General features: G+C 43.2%; 1 protein-coding gene across 1 annotated transcript in view; it reads right to left on the bottom strand.

Moving 5' to 3' along the window:
• LOC120019539 (otoferlin-like) overlaps positions 1-19768 on the bottom strand; it is a 127134-nt gene that overhangs the window by 84277 nt on the left and 23089 nt on the right. Inside the window, exon 3 of the mRNA XM_038962838.1 lies at positions 13870-13958. Within this exon, the coding sequence (XP_038818766.1) occupies positions 13870-13958 (89 nt within the window). The remainder of the gene's footprint in view (positions 1-13869; positions 13959-19768) is intronic.

Raw genomic sequence — 19768 nt, forward strand, 5'->3', positions numbered from 1 at the left:
ATTCTTTCCATTTTTTAATCATGGATTTAATGGTGCTCTGTGGGATGTTCAAAGTTTCGCATATGTTTTTATAAACCAACCCTGATCTGTACTTCTCCACAACTTTGTCCCTGACCTGTTTGGAGAGCTCCTTGGTCTTCATGGTGCCGCTTGCTTGGTGGTGCCCCTTGCATAGTGGTGTTGCAGACTCTAGGGCATTTCAGAACAGGTGTATATATACTGAGATCATGTGACAGATCATGTGGCACTTAGATTGCACACAGGTGGACTTTATTTAACTAATTATGTGACTTATGTGAAGGTAATTGGTTGCACCAGATCTTATTTAGGGGCTTCATAGCAAAGGGGATGAATACTTAAGCACGCACCACTTTTCCGTTTTTTTCTTTTTTCTTTTTTTTTTACTTCTCTGGGATATGTGGGACGCTAACGTCCCACTTGGCCAAAAGCCAGTAAAAATGCAGAGCGCCAAATTCAAATAAATGACTATAAAAATCCAACTTTCATGAAATCACATATGAAAGACACCAAATTAAAGCTACACTTGTTGTGAATCCAGCCAACATGTCTGATTTCAAAAATGATTTACGGCGAGAGCACACCTTGCGATTATGTTAGGTCAGTACATAGCCACAGAAAAACACAGCCATTTTTCCAGCCAAAGAGAGGAGTAACAAAAAGCAGAAATAGAGATAAAATGAATCACTAACCTTTGATGATCTTCATCAGATGACACTCATAGGGCTTCATGTTACACAATACATGTATGTTTTGTTCGGTAAAGTTCATATTTATATCCAAAAATCGGAGTTTAGGCGGGACGCTACTGTCTCACTTGGCCAAAAGCCAGAGAAAATGCAGAGCGCCAAATTCAAATAAATTACTATAAAAATCAAACTTTCATTAAATCACACATGAAAGATACCAAATTAAAGCTACACTGGTTGTGAATCCAGCCAACATATCAGATTTCAAATAGGCTTTTCGGCAAAGCAAACGATGCTATTATCTGAGTTAGCACCATAGTAAACAAAGAGAGAGAAGCATATTTCAACCCTGCAGGCGCGACACAAAACGCAGAAAAAAATATATAATTCATGCCTTACCTTTGACGAGCTTCTGTTGTTGGCACTCCAATATGTCCCATAAACATCACAAATAGTCCTTTTGTTCGATTAATTCCGTCGATATATATCCAAAATGTCCATTTATTTGGCGCGTTTGATTCAGAAAAACACCGGTTCCAACTTGTGAAACGTGACTACAAAATATCTCAAAGGTTACCTGTAAACTTTGCCAAAACATTTCAAACTACTTTTGTAATACAACTTTAGGTCTTTTTTAACGTAAATAATCAATAAAATTGAAGACGGGATGATCTGTGTTCAATACAGGATTAAAACAAACTGTAGCTAGCCTTCTGGTCATGCGCCTCTAACAAACAGAACACTTCGAGTGACCCTCGTTCAAGATGGCCGTACTTCTTCATTACACAAAGGAAAAACTCTCAACCAATTTCTAAAGACTGTTGACATCCAGTGGAAGCGGTAGGAACTGCAAGAAGGTCAATTAGAAATCTGTATTCCCAATGAAAAAACATTGAAAAGAGAGTGACCTCAAAAAAAATAATTCTGAATGGTTTGTCCTCGGGGTTTCGCCTGCTAAATAAGTTCTGTTATACTCACAGACATGATTCAAACAGTTTTAGAAACTTCAGAGTGTTTTCTATCCAAATCTACTAATGATATGCATATCTTATCTTCTGGGGATGAGTAGCTGGCAGTTGAAATTGGGTATGCTTTTCATCCAAACGTGAAAATGCTGCCCCCTATCCTAGAGAAGTTAAACAAGTAATTTTTTTTATTTCACTTCACCAATTTGGACTATTTTGTGTATGTCCATTACATGAAATTCAAATAAAAATCAATTTAAATTACAGGTTGTAATGCAACAAAATAGGAAAAATGCCAAGGGGATGAATTCTTTTGCAAGGCACTGTATATGTATTTTTTACTTTTATTTAATAGCTTTGGATTGAAACAAAAGCCAAAAGCTCCAAAATACTTAAATTGGGAGATAAGCTCAATTCCCATTCTGTAACAGCCCTGAGTCTCACCACGTACCAGACTGCTTAGAGAGATATGGGTTTCAGGGCCTCCCGAGTGGCACAGTGGTCTAAGGCACTGGATCACAATGCTAGCTGTGCCACTAGAGATTCTGCGTTCGAGTCCAGGCTCTGTCACAGCCGGCCGTGACCGGGAAACCCATGGGGGGTTGTCTGGGTTAGGGGAGGGTTTGGCCGGCAGGGATGTCCTTGTCCCATCGCACGCTAGCAACTCCTGTGGCGTGTGTACAGCGTTTCCTCCGACATATTGGTGCTTCTGGGTTAAGTGCGCAATATGTCAAGAAGCAGTGCGGCTTGGTTGGGTTGTGTTTTGGGGGACGCACGGCTCTTGACCTTCGCCTCTCCCGCGTCCGTATGGGAGTTGCAGTGATGAGACAAGACTGTAACTACCAATTGGATACCACAAAATTGGGGAGAAAAAGGGGCAAAAAATATGGGTTTCACTCTGTATGAGCAACAGCTATAAAGGCTGAATTAAGCATTCATAGTGCATTTACAACAAGCTCTCACAGTCTCACGTCAGAATTAGACATTCATCTATGTTTCTCAAATTTGAAGTTGTTCCAAACGTCAAATTTAGAAGTTTTTAAGTTTAGGCATTAACTCAGAAATCTCAAGGTCAGGCATTAACTCTGAAGGGTTAAGGTAAGGGTTATGGTTTGGGATAGGCTTAAAACAAAAATCTCCTAAAAAATAATACACTGCTCAAAAAAATAAAGGGAACATTAAAATAACACATCCTAGATCTGAATGAATGAAATATTCTTATTAAATACTTTTTTCTTTACATAGTTGAATGTGCTGACAACAAAATCACACAAAAATGATCAATGTAAATCAAATTTATCAACCCATGGAGGTCTGGATTTGGAGTCACACTCAAAATTAAAGTGGAAAACCACACTACAGGCTGATCCAACTTTGATGTAATGTCCTTAAAACAAGTCAAAATGTGGCTCAGTAGTGTGTGTGGCCTCCACATGCCTGTATGACCTCCCTACAATGCCTGGGCATGCTCCTGATGAGGTGGCGGATGGTCTCCTGAAGGATCTCCTCCCAGACCTGGACTAAAGCATCCGCCAACTCCTGGACAGTCTGTGGTGCAACGTGGCGTTGGTGGATGGAGCGAGACATGATGTCCCAGATGTGCTCAATTGGATTCAGGTCTGGGGAACGGGCGGGCCAGTCCATAGCATCAATGCCTTCCTCTTGCAGGAACTGCTGACACACTCCAGCTACATGAGGTCTAGCATTGTCTTGCATTAGGAGGAACCCAGGGCCAACCGCACCAGCATATGGTCTCACAAGAGGTCTGAGGATCTCATCTCGGTACCTAATGGCAGTCAGGCTACCTCTGGCGAGCACATGGAGGGCTGTGCGGCCCCCCAAAGAAATGCCGCCCCACACCATGACTGACCCACCGCCAAACCGGTCATGCTGGAGGATGTTGCAGGCAGCAGAACGTTCTCCACGGCGTCTCCAGACTCTGTCACGTCTGTCACATGTGCTCAGTGTGAACCTGCTTTCATCTGTGAAGAGCACAGGGCGCCAGTGGCGAATATGCCTATCTCGGTGTTCTCTGGCAAATGCCAAACGTCCTGCACGGTGTTGGGCTGTAAGCACAACCCCCACCTGTGGACGTTGGGCCCTCATACCACCCTCATGGAGTCTGTTTCTGACCGTTTGAGCAGACACATGCACATTTGTGGCCTGCTGGAGGTCATTTTGCAGGGCTCTGGCAGTGCTCCTCCTGCTCCTCCTTGCACAAAGGCGGAGGTAGCGGTCCTGCTGCTGGGTTGTTGCCCTCCTACGGCCTCCTCCACGTCTCCTGATGTACTGGCCTGTCTCCTGGTAGCGCCTCTATGCTCTGGACACTACGCTGTCAGACACAGCAAACCTTCTTGCCACAGCTCGCATTGATGTGCCATCCTGGATGAGCTGCACTACCTGAGCCACTTGTGTGGGTTGTAGACTCCGTCTCATGCTACCACTAGAGTGAAAGCATCGCCAGCATTCAAAAGTGACCAAAACATCAGCCAGGAAGCATAGGAACTGAGAAGTGGTCTGTGGTCACCACCTGCAGAAGCACTCCTTTATTGGGGGTGTCTTGCTAATTGCCTATAATTTCCACCTATTGTCTATTCCAATTGCACAACAGCATGTGAAATTTATTGTCAATCAGTGTTGCTTCCTAAGTGGACAGTTTGATTTCACAGAAGTGTGATTGACTTGGAGTTACATTGTGTTGTTTAAGTGTTCCCTTTATTTTTTTGAGCAGTGTATATCACTGGATTTGAACATGCAACCTTTGGCACCAGAGACAGATGCTTTCTACATCAACTCCAAATGTTTGTAAGGCCTTCATAGATACTACACAAATAATTTACGAGCAAATGGAATTCGCTGTTCGTTTCAAGTGGGAGTGAAACGTGGTACCCTCCGTATTCAGTCAGAGAATTACAGAGGATGTGAATAATTGATATAGTCCCCCCCCCCCCCCCCCCCCCCCAAGTCACATCACAAACACAGTATATTGGAACCCATTAGGTTGCTCCTGCCACATGTCAGCCTAATGATCATACACCCAAACAACCTTAATACACACACACACATCCACTGGGAGCCCAACTACACACACTATAAGCCACACTGACGGATCTGGAAGGGCAACCAGTCAATGGCACATACACCCTGGCACATACACACACGCCTTTAGGACCTTTACAAACTGAGCAAACAGACTTTAATCTAATCAAAGACTTAACTCAACAGGAGAAGCTCTCCCTTGAGAAAGATATCCCGACTCCTAGCAGGTCAGACCAGACCTCTTCATTATATAACCCCGCAGATGAGCAACCCCAAGCGGAAAGTCAACCCCCCAGCACAGAGTACTACTCCCTCATTGAAATGAAGGATACATTTACCCAGCTGGAGGTAAGGCAGGTGGAGCTGGAACAGCAGGTGATTACACTCCAGTCAGCACAGACCCAGACAACAGTCCAGCACAACAACACCCCATTAACCAGACCCGGAGAGCTGGAGGTGGAGAGAGACATATCTGCACTCAGGACTGTGGTTAGACAACTTCAACATGATAAAAAGCAGGAGCAGGAGAAGAACAGAGCACTAGAGGAGAGGATCAGACTGCTGGAGGAGAGGGCGAGGGGGGTGGCGTGTGACAGAGAACAATCCACTAGAGAGGTGGCCACCCCCGCAGAGAAGCCAACAGCCCACCTCAGCTCCCAACAAAAGTCTCAACACCACAGCAAAACAGTCCACCCCAGAGCCTGACCATAGCCTTGACATCACAGCTGGACAAACAAATGAAGAACCCCAAGCCCAGGTGATCTCACCCCCTCTGAGCACCCCCCCTGTCAGCCACCCTGATAGCCCTCCTGACAACCCTTCCACACCCACTGAGGACATACACAAGACACAGATTGTACTCCTTATGGACTCAAAAAAAAAAATCCCCAAACACAGTGTGTCTAAAAGCTGGTGTCCGAACACCCAGCACGCCCTAGACCTTCTGTCTGAGGACCAACTAGGTTCACCTAGGCACATAATAATACACACAGGCACAAACGACCTTAGAGCCCAGCAGGAAAGGGTGGCCAAAGCACTCAAGGGAGTGATAGAAAAAGCTTATTCTACTTTCCCTAACTATCCACCCTGCTACCACGAAAAGACTTCCACCCTGCTACCACGAAAAGACTTCCACCCTGCTACCATACAGCGGGTAAGTATTTCCCGTGACTGTGCCTCAAAACCAAATGTTTACCTGGCCCACCACTCCACCCTGGACTTGAACAGCCTTTATGACCAGGTCCACCTATACAAGGCAGCATTGCCCCACCTTCGCCCAGACCCTAAAGGACATCGCTCTCAAACCTACAGTTGAAGTTGGAAGTATACATAAACACATATGTTGGAGTCATTAAAACTCGTTTTTCAACCACTCCACAAATTTCTTGTTAACAAACTATAGTTTTGGCAAGTTGGTTAGGACATATACTTTGTGCATGACACAAGTCATTTTTCCAACAATTGTTTACAGACAGATTATTTAAATAAAAATTCACTGTATCACAATTCCAGTGGGTCAGAAGTTTACATACACTAAGTTGACTATGCCTTTAAACAGCTTGTAGAATTCCAGAAAATTATGTCATGGCTTTAGAAGCTTCTGATAGGTTAATTGACCTTATTTTAGTTAATTGGAGGTGTACCTGTGGGTGTATTTCAAGGCCTACCTTCAAACTCAGTGCCTCTTTGCTTGACATCATGGGAAAATCAAAATAAATCAACCAAGACCTCAGGAAAAAGTTTGTAGACCTCCACAAGTCTGGTTCATCCTTGGGAGCAATTTACAAGTGCCTGAAGGTACCACGTGCATCTGTACAAACAATAGTACGCAAGTATAAACACCATGGGACCACGCAGCCGTCATACCGCTCAGGAAGGAGACGCATTCTGTCTCCTAGAGATGAATGTACTCTGGTGCAAAAAAGTGCAAATCAATCCCAGAACAACAGCAAAGGACCTTGTGAAGATGCTGGAGGAAACAGGTAACAAAGTATCTATATCCACAGTAAAACAAGGCCTATATTGACATAGCCTGAAAGGCCGCTCAGCAAGGAAGAAGCCAATGCTCCAAAACCGCCATAAAAAAAGCCAGACTATGGTTTGTAACTGCACATGGGGACAAAGATCGTACTTTTCGGAGAAATGTCCTCTGGTCTGATGAAACAAAAATAGAACTGTTTGGCCATAATGACCATTGTTATGTTTGGAGGAAAAAGGGGGAGGCTTGCAAGTCGAAGAACAACATCCCAACCGTGAAGCTGGCGTGGCAGCATCATGTTGTGGGGGTGGGTCTGACTCTTGCTGCAGTAGGGACTGGTGCACTTCACAAAATAGATGGCATCATGAGGACCGAAAATTCTGTGGATATATTGAAGCAAATTCTTAAGACATCAGTCAGGAAGTTAAAGCTTGGTCGCAAATGGGTCTTCCAAATGGACAATGACCCCAAGCATACTTCCAAAGTTGTGGCAAAGTGGCCATCACAAAGCCCTGACCTCAATCCTATAGAAAATTTGTGGGCAGAACTGAAAAAGCATGTGCAAGCAAGGAGGCCTACAAACCTGACTCAGTTACACCAGCTCTGTCAGGAGGAATGGGCTAAAATTCACCCAACTTATTATGGGAAGCTTGTGGAAGGCTAACTGAGACGTTTGATCCAAGTTAAACAATTTAAAGGCAATGCTACCAAATACTAATTGAGTGTATGTAAACTTCTGACCCACTGGGAATGTGATGAAAAAAACAAAAGCTGAAATAAATAATTCTCTCTACCATTATTCTGACATTTCACATTCTCAAAATAAAGTGGTGATCCTAACTGGCCTAAGACAGGGCATTTTTACTAGGATTAAATGTCAGGAACTGTGAAAAACTGAGTTTAAATGTCTTTGGCTAAGGTGTATGTAAGCTTCCGAAATAAACTGTATATCCCCCACTAGAATCCCCATACTTTAATGAAGACAGCTTTTCCATCCTGGAGGGGGGAATAAATAATTTCCAGGCCCACGGACATGTACTAGTCTGTGGTGACCTTAATGCCAGAAACGGACAAGAAGCTGACACCCTCAGCACACAGGGGGACAAACACCTGCCTGGAGGTGACAGCATTCCCTCCCCCATATGGACCCCTAGGCACAACTATGACAACTTAACCAACAAAAACGGGTCACAACTCCTGCAGCTCTGTCACACACTGGGTATGTACATAGTCAATGGTAGGCTTTGAGGGGACTCCTATGGTAGGTACACCTATAGCGCATCTCTTGGCAGTAGTACTGTAGACTACTTTATCACTGACCTCAACCCAGAGTCTCTCAGAGACTCTGGGTCACAGTCAGCCCACTGACACCCCTATCAGATCACAGCAAAATCACACTACTTGAACAGAGCGATAGTCAATCATGAGGCATCCAAGCCAAAGGAACTGAGTAATATTAATAATATAAATAATGCATGCAGAGCAGAATTAGGCCGATACCCGCGGATGATCAAAATCCAGAAAAGAGCCGTTACATTCTACAAGCACCTAAAAGTAAGCGATTCCCAAACCTTCCATAAAGCCATCACCTACAGAGAGATGAACCTGGAGAAGAGTCCCCTAGGAAAGCTGGTCCTGGGGCTCAGTTCACAAACACAAACAGACCCCTCAGAGCCCCAGGACAGCAACACAATTAGACCCAACCAAATCATGAGAAAACAAAAAGATAATTACTTGACACATTGGAAAGAATTAACAAATAAACAGAGCAAACTAGAATGCTATTTGGCCCTAAACAGAGAGTACACAGTGGCAGAATACCTGACCACTGTGACTGACCCAAACTTAAGGAAAGCTTTGACTATGTACAGACTCAGTGAGCATAGCCTTGCTATTGAGAAAGGCCGCCGTAGGCAGACATGGCTCTCAAGAGAAGACAGGCTATGTGCACACTGCCCACAAAATGAGGTGGAAACTGAGCTGCACTTCCTAACCTCCTGCCAAATGTATGACCATATATATTACACAGATCCACAAAGATTTTGAAAACAATCCAATATTGATAAACTCCCCTATCTACTGGGTGAAATATCACAGTGTGCCATCACAGCAGCAACATTTGTGACCTGTTGCCACAAGAAAAGGGCAACCAGTGAATAACAAACACCATTGTAAATACAACCCATATTTATGTTTATTTATTTTCCCTTTTGTACTTTAACTGTTACAACACTGTATATATACATAATACGACATTTGTAATGTCTTTATTCTTTTGGAACGTCTGAGTGTAATGCTTACTGTTCATTTTTATTGTTTATTTCACTTTGGTATATTATCTACATCACTTGCTTTGGCAATGTTAACATGTGTTTCCCATGCCAATAAAGCCCCTTGAATTGAATTGAGAGAGCGAGAGAGAGAGAGAGAGAGAGAGAGAGAGAGAGAGGCAGTGACATTAATAGCCATGGCTGTTAGATCCTATCAGTAAAAGACCAATCACAAACCATCATTGTGTTTATCACTCCAACTTCTCTCTAGCTCTGTCTCCCCTTTCCCTTCCCCACCCATCGTGTATCTCTCTCTCTCTCTCTCTCTCTCTCTCTCTCTCTCTCTCTCTCTCTCTCTCTCTCTCTCTCTCTCTCTCTCTCTCTCTCTCTCTCTCTCTCTCTCTCTCTCTCTCTCTCTCTCTCTCTCTCTCTCTCTCTCTCTCTCTCTCTCTCTCTCTCTTCACTTGGAACACAGCAGAGTGTTGGGCCTCAAGACCAACTCCTCCATCTCGTTCTCTCTCTCTCTCTGCTTTGCCCCCTCTCTCCCTTCTCTCTTTCTCTCTCTGTGTCTGTTCTCTCACTTTCCCCTCCCTCCTGAGAGATGGATGCAAAATGCAGCAGAAACTGAAGTGTAACAATAATAACAACTGCAGCCAAATGAAGTAAACAGCCATATAGACATATAATTCAATAGAGGACAAACTTCATGGAGACAGAAACAGAACCATACTCCAGATTTAATCCTCACTGTAACTAATCATTCCACCTCCAGCACATACAGCCAGGCTTCATCTGGAAGTAGCTAAGTCTTCCCATACTGAATAACACCATATGGTATGTCCCTTTTGGGCTCATAGCCAAAATACCTAGGATGATTCTCTATGGAGTATAGTTTATCTATTTTTTACAAGAAACTAAAAACTATTCAAACTTTTATTTAGGTCATTTTCATGTACCCTCCTCTACTGTTCTCTCTTCTCCAACCCTCTCCTCTATCCTCCCCAATCTTTATCTATTTTCTACTCTGTCCTTTTGTTATCATAATGGTGATCGATACCTCCTCAGAAAAGTGAACTGTTTGTCAGTCCCTTTCAGCCACTCCTGTGTACTCCTGAATAATAGAATAAAAACAGCCTATCAGGTTCTGGCTCACTTTTTGGCTCTTCAAAAGGTGCCATTCATTATTGATCCTTGCCTGCCAAACAATTTACTTTCATCTACTTCATAATTCAAAGCAGAGTTCCTCTCTTTATTCCTTCTCAAGTCAATTTCATTTTTCTAATCTAGATCAACCCTCAACGTCTGAAGTGTGCTAGCTTCCATCGGGCAATTCATTCAATTAAAGGAGAAGTTGTATTCTTTACACACAAAAAACCCACAAACAAAGGCTTCAAAAACACCCAAATACGTTGTTTTATAACGGGCAAAGTTCTCAGTATAGTGATGAAGAACACATGAAATTCTGTCAGTCCGAACTTTATCCGCAAAGGTATATTCCATTTTGTTGCGACTCAAGCGATACCTGTCCTTCCATTCTACAGGTAACTGAGAAAATAAAGGAAACATTTGAATAAACAAGGGATACAAAGCATATTGAAAGCATGGGGTGCTTCTACACAGGAAGATCCAGACACAGAATCTATGCCAAGGGGCATTGAAGCTGTTTTGGCAGCTCATGGATGCCCAACGCCCTATTAAGACACTTTATGTTGGGGTTTCCTTTATTTTGGCAGTTACCTGTAGCAGCAGGCTACATGGAAGGCAACAGCTGGATTGGGGAAATGGATTGAGTCGTGCAAAACCATTATATAACATTCCGGATAAAGTTCAGAATGACACAATTTCAACATCTAAAGACCTGCATAACTCTACTGAGAGCATTTCTAAAAGGGCGTATTTGGGTGTTTTTGAAGACTTTGTTCATGTCTTCTCAGGGCCCCCATACTACACAACGAGGATGAGTAAATGATTTGCAGTTTGGGGTAAGTTTCTCATGTGAAATCACAAAAAAAGGTGTCTGAACCCTTCTACTGTATAGCATGCCATTTACATAAAAAATAGAGATTGGGTTATAAAAAATAAAACTTCCTTAATTAAGGCTTGACTACAAGAACATGTTTTGCTCTTAGAAGAAATGACTGTAGAGAAGACCTTGGAATATGAAAACAAACCACAGGCTGAGTATTCTCTCATGGAAATGACTGTACTGTATGCTCTTGAGAAATGGTAAGAAGAAGAAATTAAGCTTTAAACTGATTTAGTTTTGATTGTCATATTACTAAGCAGTTCCCCATGTTGGCCAGTTAGACATGAATAACACACATGCCCACACCTCTCTCTCTCTCTCTCTCTCTCTCTCTCTCTCTCTCTCTCTTAGAGCTCCTAGCTCCTCCCCTATATTGTCTGCCACCCCTGTACCTGTGTGGTTATGGTGTGGCTGTGCCACTGTGCAAAGTTTAGAGACAGTAACTGTGTGTTGATGAGTGCTCTATGTGAGGGGAATGACAATGACCCTCTGCACTTTACCAAGGACAGAGAAGTATTTGGGGAATGGAGGAGAGAGGAGAAGGGAGTTATGAAATAATGATGAAAGGGATGACAGAACAGAAAATGAGAAAGATGGATAGATGAATAGAGGCGTTGCGGAATGAAGAATGAAAGAGGGAGAATGTGAGGAAAATTAACGAGGACAGATGGTGAAATGTAATGAACTGAAAGGTTTAAGGTTTGCTGATAAGTATAGACAGACGTAGAAAAATGAAGGTAGAGAATCAACTGAAACAGAGGATATGAGGGATACAAGGGATGAAGGCATGAATTGCAGTCTGTGGGAGAAATGGAGTGTGGGAGAGAGACCGAGAGAGAGAGAGAGAGGGGGGGGGGCGAGGGGGACAGCGGAGGCGAAGGCAAAGAGGAGCTCTGTCTGGGAAGAGAAGATACACATGAATTATACACAGTCTTATCTCACTGTGGAAGGCTTTGTAGAAGAAGGACTTTATACAGTCACACTCACATCCCTTAACATAAATGAAATTGGAGGAAAAAATGTAAGCAGCAACAATGTTTTGGGTCGTAATAAACTGCAGTGTCTCCCATTGGTGCATCAATGTGTGTGTGTGTGTGTGTGTGTGTGTGTGTGTGTGTGTGTGTGTGTGTGTGTGTGTGTGTGTGTGTGTGTGTGTGTGTGTGTGTGTGTGTGTGTGTGTGTGTGTGTGTGTGTGTGTGTGTGTGTGTGTGTGTGTGTGTGTCATCTTTGTCATACCTCAACTCTTTTTATTTTGGTAACATGACCCTCATCATCCCTCTACTCATTCTCCCATCCATTCTGCTCTGAACTCGGTGTGACATGGCCTGCCAGCCATAATGACATGGTGACTATTGACAGTCATCAGGCCAGGAGGTCATCAACCAGTAGCCATGAAGGGTATTGGTTACTTTTGTAATGAGGCGGTCTGTGGACATATGGGGCAGGTGTGAGAAGAATAACATATGCTAGGGGTGACCTTCAATGATTTACCAACCCCCCTTGTTAGGTGTGTGTTGGTGTGTTATCCGCAGCATCTTTTTATATTAACTGATGCTTTGTGTTTGAAGATGCGCCCGCCATTGTAGCTACAGAGCAACACACGGCACGAACACAGCAAGGCTCTTCTCATAGGCATCAGAACTGTCTAGGAGCTAGGCAACTCCACAGCTGTACTCTCAGATGTTAATGACATGCCAATAGGTATGAAAAGAACATATCTGTGCAAATGGGTGGTCCATTGTCCATATTGATGACACGAAAACCAAGTAAACACACTCAAACTATCGAATACAAAATAATGATTTTCAATCAAATCCTTGAACCTGGACTTGTTGAGAATAGGACCAAACTGTCTGTCTGTTCTCTGTCTCTGTATCATTAATGGTTCCCATAGAAGTCAATAGTACAGTAGAATTGTCTTGATGCCACTACATAGCTGCGTTGATGAAAAAGCGATAGACAGAGCAGTCAGAGTGCTTTAGTTCTGACTCATCTCTTTATGTGGCTGAGATAAACAAACAACGTCACACACACAGGGTTCTTGCGTGGGAAGCCCAATTTGAGGACTCGGGACACAGCAGTCAGCCCACAGGGCAGCTGGTAGACCTGATCTGATGGGATGAATCCAGTCAAGCTAACAGAGGTTGACAATGTACTCACTAGCTTTATGACATCTAACAGCATGAATGCACTAACTTAAACCATCCTTCTACAAGGGCTGTATCCATCCAGTAGAAAGAAAAAAGCTTCCAAAGTTAGTGATGATCTTTAACCATAGAGATAGGTAGAGTAGCTATATAGTGTTTAACCACTGGTGCTACAACGTTCCTCTCAAATGGGGGCAGCAGATAGCCTAGCAGTTAAGAGTGTTGGGCCAGTAACTGAAATGTTGCTGGTTTGAATCCCCGAGCCACTACACTTTGAATCCCCAAGCAAGGCACTTAACCCTAATTTCTACTGTAAATCGCTCTGGATAAGAGAGTCTGCTAAAATGTGAATCCTCAATTTAAGGATTTGACCTAATCCTGCCCTGCGGTCTGCAGCCTATCACACGTTTAATTGAGTCAATTTATCACTTCATAGTGAAGAAGCGTTAGGATCTGATTGTCAATCCGAAGTGCCTGCAGCTACATTGTTTACAGCATTATGTAAGTCTGAGGATGGCAGGTGAAAAGTGTTGGAAGGGAGCTGGTATCCTTCCCTCTATGTTGCAACCCCTAGTTAGATCCTGGTTAGTCTGGTGGCCAGTTGGAGCTTGTTATGCGTATTATTGCCTCTGACTCGTCGTTGGAGTGTGTATTGAGCATGTTGGGACTGACCTGTTGTGTTTAAGTTTTGTTAGTAGTGGTAGGTATGTTACAATACTGTGTTTATAGTAACTGACCTGTTGGTGAAGATTTTGCTGTAGTTGAACACTTGAAGCTCCAGTATCTCGTTTTCATCCACTCTACTGGCAATCGGCCATCGGAACATCTGAGGGGAGAGAAGGACTAATTAAGGATTCGCAAACACTATGAGACTGTTTAACAGGCTGCACAACCACAGCCTATATTGATGCAACCACAACATCTACAGTTTGTTTCCAAGGAAATCATTTGACTGACTGGTTTAAAAGTATTTCAGGTCAATCATTAAACACAACAGGCAATTCACCAAAGCCCATCATCCCTCTCTTACTGGGCCATAGAACATCTAATTACTTGTTTGACTAAGTAAGAGAAAAACATTCAATCCAACAGTGAAGCAACACCACCAGCAACATGAACAATTGAAAATGCCAGAAAACCTGAATTTGATTTCTTCAAGATAAACCCAAGTTGTGCTGCCGAGTCATTTCTAATAGCAGAACAGAAGTTGCAACCCCAGCATGATTATAGTTGTTCCCCTGTACTGCCAGCTACTTTAAATAGCTCTGGAATGGCCTTGTTTGTAAGTGTGGTAGTTGGGACTTACTTAGAACGGACATCATATTGACAGAAACATGCATTGCTTCATGTTTTCCTGAGAACTGTTAGGTCCCAGTTATCACACCTCTAAATGGCTGTCTTCGATTGACTAGCCAATCAGCAGAACACCCCTGTGTGTTATCACGTCATCCAGGTTCAATTTCATTCATTGGTGTTGAGTAGAGTAAGGGTCCATATAGCGAGAGCTAGCCGAGGTCAAACCTGTCAAAGGTACAGAGCTGAAATAGGTAGCTATTTTTATCAGTCTTCTCTGTCTTGTCTGTTGTAACGTTGAACTTAGTAAGTGTCTGCCAGTGCTGGTGTGTGAGAGGAGGGGCTGTTTAAAGCTCAAACACCCCTTGCTGATCCTCTCTCCTCCTGGTTGTCTGTTGTAACATTGAACTTAGTAAGTGTCTGCCAGTGCTGGTGTGTGAGAGGAGGGGCTGTTTAAAGCTCAAACACCCCTTGCTGATGCTCTCTCCTCCTGGTTGTCTGTTGTAACGTTGAACTTAGTAAGTGTCTGCCAGTGCTGGTGTGTGAGAGGAGGGGCTGTTTAAAGCTCAAACACCCCTTGCTGATCCTCTCTCCTCCTGGTTGTCTGTTGTAACGTTGAACTTAGTAAGTGTCTGCCAGTGCTGGTGTGTGAGAGGAGGGGCTGTTTAAAGCTCAAACACCCCTTGCTGATCCTCTCTCCTCCTGGTTGTCTGTTGTAACGTTGAACTTAGTAAGTGTCTGCCAGTGCTGGTGTGTGAGAGGAGGGGCTGTTTAAAGCTCAAACACCCCTTGCTGATCCTCTCTCCTCCTGGTTGTCTGTTGTAACGTTGAACTTAGTAAGTGTCTGCCAGTGCTGGTGTGTGAGAGGAGGGGCTGTTTAAAGCTCAAACACCCCTTGCTGATCCTCTCTCCTCCTGGTTGTCTGTTGTAACGTTGAACTTAGTAAGTGTCTGCCAGTGCTGGTGTGTGAGAGGAGGGGCTGTTTAAAGCTCAAACACCCCTTGCTGATCCTCTCTCCTCCTGGTTGTCTGTTGTAACGTTGAACTTAGTAAGTGTCTGCCAGTGCTGGTGTGTGAGAGGAGGGGCTGTTTAAAGCTCAAACACCCCTTGCTGATCCTCTCTCCTCCTGGTTGTCTGTTGTAACGTTGAACTTAGTAAGTGTCTGCCAGTGCTGGTGTGTGAGAGGAGGGGCTGTTTAAAGCTCAAACACCCCTTGCTGATCCTCTCTCCTCCTGGTTGTCTGTTGTAACGTTGAACTTAGTAAGTGTCTGCCAGTGCTGGTGTGTGAGAGGAGGGGCTGTTTAAAGCTCAAACACCCCTTGCTGATCCTCTCTCCTCCTGGTTGTCTGTTGTAACGTTGAACTTAGTAAGTGTCTGCCAGTGCTGGTGTGTGAGAGGAGGGGCTGTTTAAAGCTCAAACACCCCTTGCTGATCCTCTCTCCTCCTGGTTGTCTGTTGTAACGTTGAACTTAGTAAGTGTCTGCCAGTGCTGGTGTGTGAGAGGAGGGGCTGTTTAAAGCTCAAACACCCCTTGCTGATCCTCTCTCCTCCTGGTCGCTGACAGCACATTGGCCTGTTTTTACTCAGAGCAGTAATCCATCAGGCCTGTCCCATTACTGAAACATGGGGTTCCACCTGCTACTGTATGGTGTGTGTGTGTGTGGTGCTATTAACCCACACTCGGTGCTGCCAATTGCCCTAGAGTCAGAGGTGTCAGTCTCACTAACAGACGGGGCGGACAAGCATGGACACACTTATCAAGCGCCTCACACTTATCAAGCAAACCAAAAGACAGAAACACTGAACGGATTGAACAGAGTGGTTCATTGGGCATCGTGTAAATATCCTGCTTCTGGCCATCAACCACCCTCTGTGGTACCCTCATGAAAAAGTACTACACAAAACCTATTTGTGCAGTAGTGACTATGTAGTAGTGAATGTGTAGTTTATACACTACTTAAGATACACAAGTCGAGTTTTGTAGTGTTCAGTAGGAAAGCAGTAGTGTTTCCAGTAGTAATCAGGTAGATTTTTACTACTATATGATGGTAGTAAATAAGTAGTCAAAAAACTACAGCTTTACTGCACAGGTTTTTCAATAGCAATCAGGTAGAGTTTTAACTACTTCTATCACAACAGACTACACCGGCTTCTCACGACCACAGAAGAAGACAAAAAAGGAAGTAGTTGGTTGTTGTTAGCTAGCTACTGTCTTTGACAATCCTGAATGTAATCACCTTGGGGCAGCAGGTAGCCTGGTGGTTGGGCCAGTAACCGAAACGTTACTGGATTGAATCCCCGAGCTGACAATGTAAAAATCTGTCGTTCTGCTCATTCCCCGGTAGGCCGTCATTGTAAATAAGAATTTGTTCTTAACTGACTTGCCTAGTTAAATAAAGGTTCAATCTTCCATCCTTCATCATCCTGTCTTTCATAGCACTTATGCTGGCACCATCTATGTGTTTACCTTTCCTTTATGTTTTATGAATACTTTCAAGTTGTTGTTTAGCTGTTTATCCCCCCCCCCCCCAAAAAAAAAGATTGCTAGCCAAAATGGTCTTAGCCATTAGCCGTTGACATAGAGATTAATTGAATTCAGCCTAGCTGTTTGCTAGCCCCATTGAAATGTTGCTACATATGTAGCCTCTGTTTTTGTCATGCTATCTAATAAGTATGTGTGTTTGTTTGCAAATATACAGTACGTTCAAATTGGTATACTTACCCATTCTACTTACCTCTTTTGATCAGTTGCCAAAGAGACCCACGACATAAGAAGTCTGGAGGCCATTGTTTACATAAGTAGTCAGACCCTTTCCTCAGAACTTTGTTGAAGCACCTTTGGCAGCGATTATAGCCTCGAGTCTTCTTGGGTATGACGCTACAAGTCTTCTGGAAGGCTGTCCCATCTCCACAGAGGAACTCTAGAGCTCTGTCAGTGACCATCGGGTTCGTGGTCACCATCGGGTTCGTGGTCACCTCCCTGACCAAGGCCCTTCTCCCCCGATTGCTCAGTTTGGCCGGGCGGCCAGCTCTAGGAAGAGTCTTGGTGGTTCCAAACTTCTTCCATTTAAGAATTATGGAGGCCACCATGTTCTAGGGGACCTTCATTGCTGCAGAAATGTTTTGGTATCCTTCCCCAGATCTGTGCCTCGACACAATCCTGTCTCTGATCTCTACGGACAATTTCTTTGACCTCATATCTTGGTTTTTGCACCTTATATAGACAGCTGTGTGCCTTTCCAAATCATGTCCAATTAATTGAATTTACCACAGGTGGACTCCAATCAAGTTGTAGAAACATCTCAAGGATGATCAATGGAAACAGGATGCACCTAAGCTCAATTCCGAGTCTCATAGCAAAGGGTCTGAAAACTTATGTAAATAAGGTATTTCTGTGTTTTATTTGTAATACATTTGCAAAAATTGTCATTATGGGGTATTGTGTGTAGATTGCTGAGGAATTGTTTTTATTTAATCCATTTTAGAATAAGGCTGTAACATAACAAAATCGAGGGGTGTGAATACTTTCCGAAGTATTTAATGATTTTTTTTTTTTTAATTGCAATAAAGTTTGTATAAGCTTATTATTTATTGTTTGATGATATAATACAGTTAGAATCTTGAGGAAATACCATGTACACTAGTCTAGTAGTGAGACAGAAGGGAAACAAGAATAGGCAAACATTAGTAAATGTCAATAGGGATTTAGTAGGCATGCAGTAATGTGTAAGCATTACGTGGTAATTCAATAGTGAACATGTAGGAATTGTGTAGATATGTCTTGGTTTTAAGTACTAGATTCCCAAAAGTAGTTGCACAGTAGTCATTAAGGGAGAATTATCTAGTGATTTGAGTAGGAGATATGTAGTGTTCATCAGTAGTGAAACATCCCAAATTACAGTATCTCTCATTACTACTTCAATTACTACATAAATCACTACCTGTTTACTGAACATTTCAATAGCAACCAAGTCGTAAAAACAGTAGGTTTTGTAGATCTTGTGTAGTACTGATGAGTAGTAATTCAGAAGTACTTTTTCACGAGGGTAGTCACTGTCCAAGACTACACCAGAGATAATGTAGCTACATCAGTTAGTTCTGAATCTGTTCCCCTCTGCTAGAAAAGCCTGGAGAGAGAAGAGAAGCCACAGCATGGTCTTAATGTGACACAGCTAAGTAGTCACACACCCACGGTGATGATGAAACTTAGATAGCTTACAGTAGAACACTGAAGCATCACACCACAGTATGGAGTTAATGTAACGCATGGAATGATCTGGAACATTACAGAGGAAACGCATTTGATACACAAATGTGTCCAAGTTTGGTTTTAGCTGTGGAGGCATGAATTCAAATTGAGTTTACTTCTGAGGAAACACACTGTGAAGAATCCTCTACCAATAAGTATCTATAGTACACACAAAAAACCCGTCCGGGGTGGGGGTGAATGCACCAATTTGTAAGTCGCTCTGGATAAGAGCGTCTGCTAAATGACTTAAATGTAAATGTAATGTAAATGGGGGGTGAACAGTCAGACAGACACTACTTGTACACGTACTGTAGGAAATACACACTCAGAGACAGTCACGCCTATGAAACCCACATGTGTGATTAACTATTCATGCTGACAATAATTGCACCAGGTTCGATTTAAGATCTCAACCTCATCATTTATAATTCAGCGTCGCCATTACGATCCCCATTACCAATCAACACTAACTTCCTGATTAAAACTAAATGGAAGTCTGTTTATAAACACATCACTAAGGAATGACCATCATCTAATGGAGCAGGTAGTTTGGAAGATAGCTTGATGTAAATATATTGGGGCAGGTTAGTATCACTCACCCATGGCCCAGAATACCGCGGGAGAGAATGTTTCATCATACTTCATGTTCGTGCGCATCATGACCTTTAGTGAGTTACAGTATGACTCATGCATGATGATATTTAGGTAATGGAGTCTAATAACCAAATATAGCACAGGCCACTTGGTATAAAGACGGTGAGTCTGACTGAAACACACTATGAGTTGGGGCAAATGCTGGGAGGCATAAATTAATGGTGGTCAACAGTGGGAAGGAAGTCCAATGGCCTCGGTTGAGTTAACCACCTGACTGCTTAACCATAGAGCTAAGCACCATAGAGTCATAGAGCCATACCATAGAGCCATAGAGTCATAGACCCATAGTGACGGTAAAGAAAACCAGATTGTTCTTTAGTGTGAAGGAACGAGCCAGTCTGAGCCATCTTTGCTGTTGTCATGGAAATTAGTTCTCTTTTCACACTCAGTGTACGTGTATCTACACAAATGTGAATTGGCAGAGACTAGATTCATGTTTG

Source organism: Salvelinus namaycush, chromosome 24 (assembly GCF_016432855.1).
Source record: "Salvelinus namaycush isolate Seneca chromosome 24, SaNama_1.0, whole genome shotgun sequence".
Classification (NCBI taxonomy): domain Eukaryota; kingdom Metazoa; phylum Chordata; class Actinopteri; order Salmoniformes; family Salmonidae; genus Salvelinus; species Salvelinus namaycush.